Source organism: Bombina bombina, chromosome 8 (genome assembly GCF_027579735.1).
Source record: "Bombina bombina isolate aBomBom1 chromosome 8, aBomBom1.pri, whole genome shotgun sequence".
Lineage (NCBI taxonomy): Eukaryota > Metazoa > Chordata > Amphibia > Anura > Bombinatoridae > Bombina > Bombina bombina.
This window is the reverse complement of record NC_069506.1, coordinates 327,788,341-327,795,840: the sequence shown is the minus strand read 5'-3', so window position 1 is coordinate 327,795,840 and position 7,500 is coordinate 327,788,341. Positions and strand designations below refer to the sequence as shown.

Below are 7,500 nucleotides of genomic sequence, written 5' to 3'. Positions count from 1 at the left end.
TAAAAACCCCTTAAATTTATATTTATTTTGTTGCTTGCAGAAGAAGTCCTGTAACTATCTCAATATTTCGGCTTTAATGACTGAAAGTGTATTAATGACAAGTTCAGTACTCAATGGGTTAATCTCTTTGGCACAACCTTTAAAACTGATAAGACACAGTTAGGGGGGAAAAAAGCTGTACAGTCCTCTCTTTTAAAGGTTTTTTAAAAAAAACAAGCTTCTTGTAAAATATATACACATTTTCTGTATAAAACACAACTTGGGAATTCTAAACGCGTTTCATGGTGCTCGTTTGAATTTGTTTAGGTGCTGCTTAGCAAAAACAAGGAAGATGCATTTTTAAGAACATTTACATTAAACATTTTGGAAAATCTTAACATCTTTTTATAATATATGTTAGATATTAGTTATCTATCCCTGCTACAGTATGTGTATGTGTTTGTATATGTATGTGTGCGTCCTTTTACATGTACGTGTGCATGTATATGTACGTGTTTGTATATGTACATGTATGTATGTGTGCGTGTATAAGTACGTGTTTGTATACGTATGTGTGTGTTTGTATATGTACGTGTGCATGTATATGTACATGTATGCATGTATGCATGTGTGCGTGTATAAGTACGTGTTTGTATATGTACGTGTGCATGTATATGTACGTGTGCATGTATATGTACATGTTTGTATATATGTACGTGTGCATGTATATGTACATGTGTTTGTATATGTGCATGTATATATGTACATGTGTTTGTATATGTGCATGTATATATGTATGTGTGCTTGTATATGTACGTGTGCGTGTTTGTATACGTATGTGTTTGTGTATGTATGTGTGCGTGCTTGTATATGTATGTGTTTGTATACGTATGTGTGTGTGTTTGTATATGTATGTGTGCATGTATACGTATCTGTGCGTGCTTGTATATGTACGTGTGCATGTATATGTATGTGCGAGTTTGTATATGTAGGTGTTCATATAAATTGAGAACAGAAACCTGGTAATATAATCTTAATTAAAAACCAATATTTGTAGTTCCCTTTTGTATATGGCCCATCTGAGAGAATATGGCTTTAAATATTAAAAATTAGCTGGTGTAAAAATGTTTGTTTTAAATAGCCAAGTTTTCTCATTTTTATTTGTAATTAGCCCGATATTTGATATATCGGTTTGCGTCAGTTGGCAATAAGCTGGCTATAAAAATTAAACAAACGCAAAAGCAAAATAATGCATTTGTTTAAAAAAAAAATATCACAGAAAATACTGGCACAACATTTAATAATAAAATGAATTTTAAAATAAAGTTCTTCCTGTTCAACTTAAAAAAAAATAAAAAAATATTGTGGAATTTTCCAGGCAGTGAGCAACCAAAGTCAGCTTTTTTGTTCCCTCCATCTTCCATGGGCTGTTAAACAAAAAAGACTTGTGACACTCTTCCCAGTAACATCCCTTTCCCAGAATCCTTTGCATCCATCTTGTTACTCTGAACAACGAATGGTCTCAGATAGGTGCTTAGATCTATGGGTTTTATGTCCTTTCCCATTTTGTTTCCTATGCTCCACCTTATTCATCAGTGTCTGGTTTAACATCAAGCATAGCGTGAAGCTCTTCAGGCACGTATCCAAGAAGACTTTGCAAATCGCAAACAAAACGATAGACATATCGCTTCCCTGCAGTTTTGTGAATGATATTTTTGTCATAGTAGTAACGCAGCCCCCGACTTAGCTTTTCGTAATTCATTTTTGGCTTGTTTTTCCTCTTGCCCCAGCGCCTTGCAACCTGTGAAAGGATGAAAACAAAATGGTTTGTTTTTTGTTCATATATATCTTAGAAGCAGTTACCGATGCAAAACCTAAAAACATCTTATTATATTTTATTATCAACCAATAATGAATTTTTTTTTTTAACTGCCTTGATGATGCATGTCGTCTAACAGTAGTATGTTTTAGTCTGCAGCAAAAACATCCTACCTAAGTCTGACAAACTTGATCTATAAAGTCATAGTTAGAGTATAGACTCAAACTTTTCATAAATTACACCAGCTATGGACACCTTAAAATGTTTTGTTTCCAAGACTTAGCTTCTTTATATAGATATTTATATATCCATGGACTATCATAACCACAACTAATGTTGTGCAAACACGGTTACATTTTCCATGTAAAATAATCATCAACGTATCGTATCAACCAGCTACAAAATTGAGTTATTCCTGCTTGATATAATAGGATCTATGCATGGTTATTTTGCACCAGCATACAGTTCATGACTGTTAAAGTACTGCACAGCACCTGTGCACAAGCCACCCACCTCATCTGGGTCAGACAGTTTGAACTCCCAGCCATCCCCCGTCCAGCTGATGAAAGACTGGCAGGATTTGTCCGTCAATAACTCCAAGAGAAACTGCCAAAGCTGAATAGGCCCACTTCCTGCAAAAAAAAAAAAAAAGGCAGGCACATTATATCTTGTTCCCGTTTGTCCCTTACAATATGTATTCAGCAAGCAAATGCTTCACATTTATCTAATGCCATCAGAGTCCAATTAATGACATATGGAAAAAAATAATTCATGATTTTCATTAAGAAGAGAAAAAGTGGAAAGGTAACATTGTACTGTATGTAGCAGCTTTGCTGAAGGTGGTAGTTGCATGACAAATAATAGTGATAAATAGTTTTTAGTCAACTTTCAAGTCTAACAATTGGCCGTATACAAAGTTATGAACATCTTAAAAATATAATTATAGGGAATTTTGGGCAGAGTTGTTGCACCTATGGTTCATATCTGCCATCTATGTATCTATGTTATAAAAATAATAATTTAATAAAAAAAATATGTTTAAAATGTCTTCTTAAAATCAGACATAACACTTCATACTAAAATATAAAACATGTCTAATTGTAGAAAAAGATGTTAAATGTAAACTTTTTCTATTATACACTTAAAAGGGCAATTTCTCAATATGTCTCAATTTTTTCCATGAACAACAAATGAGCTGAAGTTTATTGACCTTACAGTTAGTAAAAGCAACATAGGAAACATTAAACCATCCGTGTACTGTATTTTGTTCATCTTTAAAGGGGCATGAATCCCACATTTTTGTTTCATGATCTAGATAATACAATTTAAAAAATTACATTTACTTTTATTTTCAAATGTACTTTTTTCTCATAGTATTCTTTGTTGGAGAGAATACATAAGCAGATGGAGACCTAGATAGCAGAAGGGCTTGCGTAATGTACAACATCATTACAATTATTTTTACAAAATTACTGCCAAATAGTGCTCCAGACAGGCATGCTCCTGTCTTTACCTTCCTGTTTTTAAACAATAGAACAAAGTCAATTGGAAAATTTTTCAAAATTGCCTAACATTACATTAGTATGAGTACCCTAAATAAATACTTTTATTTCACTACACTCTTTAATCTATATCTCCGTGTTACACCCTCTCACCCTCCTTCCTCCCCAACATCAAGTTATCTGCTAACCCATATATATATAGTTGCATGCACGTGTGGTTACAGGTTTGTTTGTATTGGGGTTTTTAGACCTCAATGCCTTGCAAATTTTTTTATCAAATCAACAGTTCAGCAGTGTATGTATGTATATATATGGTGTGTGTGTGTGTGTGTGTATATATATGGTGTGTGTGTGTGTGTGTGTGTGTATATATATGGTGTGTGTGTGTGTGTGTGTATGTATGTATGTATATATATGGTGTGTGTGTGTGTGTGTGTGTGTGTGTGTGTGTGTGTGTGTGTATGTATGTATGTATGTATATATATGGTGTGTGTGTGTGTGTGTGTATATATATGGTGTGTGTGTGTGTATATATATGGTGTGTGTGTGTGTGTGTGTGTGTGTGTGTGTATGTATGTATGTATGTATGTATATATATGGTGTGTGTGTGTGTATATATATGGTGTGTGTGTGTGTATATATATGGTGTGTGTGTGTGTATATATATGGTGTGTGTGTGTGTGTGTGTATATATATGGTATGTGTGTGTGTGTGTGTGTGTGTGTGTGTGTGTGTGTGTGTATGTATGTATGTATGTATATATATATATGGTGTGTGTGTGTGTGTATGTATGTATGTATATATATGGTGTGTGTGTGTGTGTGTGTGTGTGTGTGTGTGTGTGTATGTATGTATGTATATATATATATGGTGTGTGTGTGTGTGTGTATGTATATATATATATGGTGTGTGTGTGTGTGTGTGTATGTATGTATATATGGTGTGTGTGTGTGTGTGTGTGTGTGTGTATGTATGTATGTATATATATGGTGTGTGTGTGTGTGTGTGTGTGTGTGTATGTAGGTATATATATGGTGTGTGTGTGTGTGTGTGTATGTATGTATGTATATATATGGTGTGTGTGTGTGTGTGTGTGTGTGTGTATGTATGTATGTATATGGTGTGTGTGTGTGTGTGTGTGTGTGTGTGTGTGTGTGTGTGTGTGTGTGTGTGTGTGTATGTATGTATGTATGTATATACTGTGTGTGTTTGTGTGTGTATGTATATACTGTGTGTGTGTGTATATGTGTGTGTGTGTGTATGTATATACTGTGTGTGTGTGTACATGTACAGTGTGTGTGTGTACATGTACAGTGTGTGTGTGTGTGTACATGTACAGTGTGTGTGTGTGTACATGTACAGTGTGTGTGTGTGTGTGTATGTATATACTGTGTGTGTGTGTACATGTACAGTGTGTGTGTGTGTACATGTACAGTGTGTGTGTGTGTACATGTACAGTGTGTGTACATGTACAGTGTGTGTGTATGTACATGTACAGTGTGTGTGTATGTACATGTACAGTGTGTGTGTGTGTGTATATATGTACAGTGTGTGTGTGTGTGCGCATGTACAGTGTGTGTGTGTGTGTAGTATGTAGTGTGTGTATTTGTACTGTGTGTATGTTTGTAGTATGTAGTGTGTGTGTGTGTAGTATGTAGTCTGTGCCTGCCAATATTAGATACACAATAAAAAAAATCTAGGTTAGAAATATGGGTTTTTGTTTCCGTTATCAATGAAAATATAGACCGTATTATAAATAGCAAAGCACACAAGTAACTGGCTTCCTACGTTCAGTCACATACAGTTCTAGAACATGTACAGTTTTTTTTAGAGATTAGAGTTGTCAAGACAAGACATGCACTTTAATGGAAGATTTGTTCAGAAAAACATTTTCTACCCAAGGAAAGAACAACTTGATTAAAATCAGCATCTCTCCTAATTAAAATCACACTAAATGATTAATGATATTAAAGGGACAGTCTAGTCTAAAATAAACTTTCATGATTCAGACAGGGCATGTAATTTTAAACAATTTTCCAATTTACTCTTATCACCAATTTTGCTTTGTTCTCTTGGTATTCTTAGTTGAAAGCTTAACCTAGGAGGTTCATATGCTAATTTCTTAGACCTTGAAGGCCACCTCTTTTCAGAATGCATTTTAACAGTTTTTCACCACTAGAGGGTGTTAGTTCATGTGTCTCATATAGATAACACTGTGCTCATGCACGTGAAGTTACCTGGGAACCAGCACTGATTGGCTTAACTGCAAGTCTGTCAAAAGAACTGAAATAAAGGGGAGGTTGCAGAGGCTTAGACAGAAGGTAATCACAGAGGTAAAAAGTATAAAAATATAACTGTGTTGGTTACGCAAAACTGGGGAATGGGTAATAAAGCGATTATCTTTTAAAACAATAACAATTCTGGTGTAGACTGTACCTTTAAACACGTCTCGCTTTTGTGTAAAAAATGCTTTTCCACCACTTCTTAGAGGTCAAAAAGCAAATGCTGAACCTAGGTTTTCCAAATGCTGTAAATACCCTAAACCAGTTATCTGATTTGCAGAATTTGGAAACCTTGGTTAGAGAATTTGCTTTTGTGGCTCTCTAGGAAGCGCGTGATAAGAAGTTTTTGTTACACACTAAACCAAGAGGTGTTTAATGCTCTTTTACTTTTGTATCCAAGAGACGCAGAAGAGATTGAAGCTCCATTTAACTGGACCGATGCTCAGACAACAGCATATTTCTCTTTTCTACTGCACCCCTATGAACTCTGCCCTGAATGGGGTTCAAAGACTAAAAAACCCAGTCAATGAGCTTCACATGGTATTCCTGGTCACAATGAAGTGTCTGTTTGGACATAGCCTGGCATAGTGGCCAGACCAGCCGGGTGATTCAGTTTGTCACATATTAGGAATGTGATATCATTGGAAAAAAATGTCTCCCAATTCAGTCAGAAGGGGAGAGAGGGGGAAACCTGTAACTAAAAATAACCAGAAAGAAAGATAGTACAGTTTTGTCCCAAGATTCCTCCATAGTCAATATAAAAAGGTTGTCTGGTGTCTCGTAAAAGAATAAAGTTTTTATTTTTCCCCAGAACTCTGAACATAACATAAAACACTAAGGACAAGGACAACTGAAGATAAAGAACACTACAGAGAATAGAAAGAATGAAGACGACCGGACAGTATTTCATAAATCCAGAAAAATTCTTCGCAATAACCGCTCCATTCTCTCCTCATAACTCAGGGGATATTGAACCCTGGTGAGCTAAAAAAGAAACTATAATGTATTCTGACCTGCGCACGCTCTTGGCTAGATTTATCAAGCCGCAGCTGTTATGCACTGTGACCGCAGGCCTCAGGAGTGAGCAGGGAAAGGAACATTCCCAGGCTAAAGAGAGCTATTCCATTAAAATAAGTAAATATTTTAAAGCTATCCATTATCCTACAATGCCGTATTAACTATTTCAATGCTGTTGCAGGAACAGAATATTGCTCTATGACTCGCTTCCTGAATAGGTTTTGTTTTAGCCTCCTTGTAAAAAAACAAGAGATATTATATTAAAAAAAAATGTTTGTTCAATCAGAGTATTTAAAAGTATTTTGATTCTTTGCTTTATTGAAAATTGGATATCACTATTTTGAATAAGGATTTTCTATCTATTTTCTGCCTCAGTCAAGCAGTAATTTATACGTAGGTATTGGTTTCACTTTCCATTTATTTTAGACAGACGATCCGAATGCCGAAGAAAGCAAAGCAGCCGCAAGCCACATTGGCAATTTTCTGAGCCCGATTCATTCTTGTGAAAGTGCAACACACTAAGATCTGTACTACTAATGTTAATGCAGCAGCATTCGTTTTATATTATAACTTGGTGCAGACCATTAAACCAATTATTGGAATCACAAAAAAAAAAGAAAGGACTACGGAAATGAATCTCTGTATAAAAGTAAAAAGTCACAGACATGCAACATCCTGCTGCACCAGACCCTGTAGGATACAGGTAGCGTTTGAGTGGGATATCCTTAGGATATATACACGCCATGCAGTGCAGATGACAGCCATGCAGAGATTTAGTATGTTATGTTCCAGCAAATGGATGAATTTAAGGGGACACACAGTCACTCACGTGAATGAAAATTGACAATCCACAATCTGCTTTCGCCCTTAACCGCCACAGCCACACCAGTCCGGTCTGCTA

The 7,500-nt window shown here is 35.5% G+C and overlaps 1 protein-coding gene across 5 annotated transcripts in view; it reads right to left on the bottom strand.

Moving 5' to 3' along the window:
- The window catches only part of ETS1 (ETS proto-oncogene 1, transcription factor), a 263,261-nt gene that overhangs the window by 1,389 nt on the left and 254,372 nt on the right, over positions 1 to 7,500 (bottom strand). For all 5 annotated transcript variants that reach the window (XM_053691556.1, XM_053691554.1, XM_053691555.1 and 2 more), the window contains 2 exons: positions 2,312 to 2,430; positions 1 to 1,780 (listed from right to left, as the gene is read on the bottom strand). The exon at positions 1 to 1,780 is cut by the window's left edge and continues 1,389 nt beyond it. In XM_053691556.1, the coding sequence (XP_053547531.1) occupies positions 1,565 to 1,780; positions 2,312 to 2,430 (335 nt within the window). In that variant the 3' untranslated portion in view covers positions 1 to 1,564. The remainder of the gene's footprint in view (positions 1,781 to 2,311; positions 2,431 to 7,500) is intronic.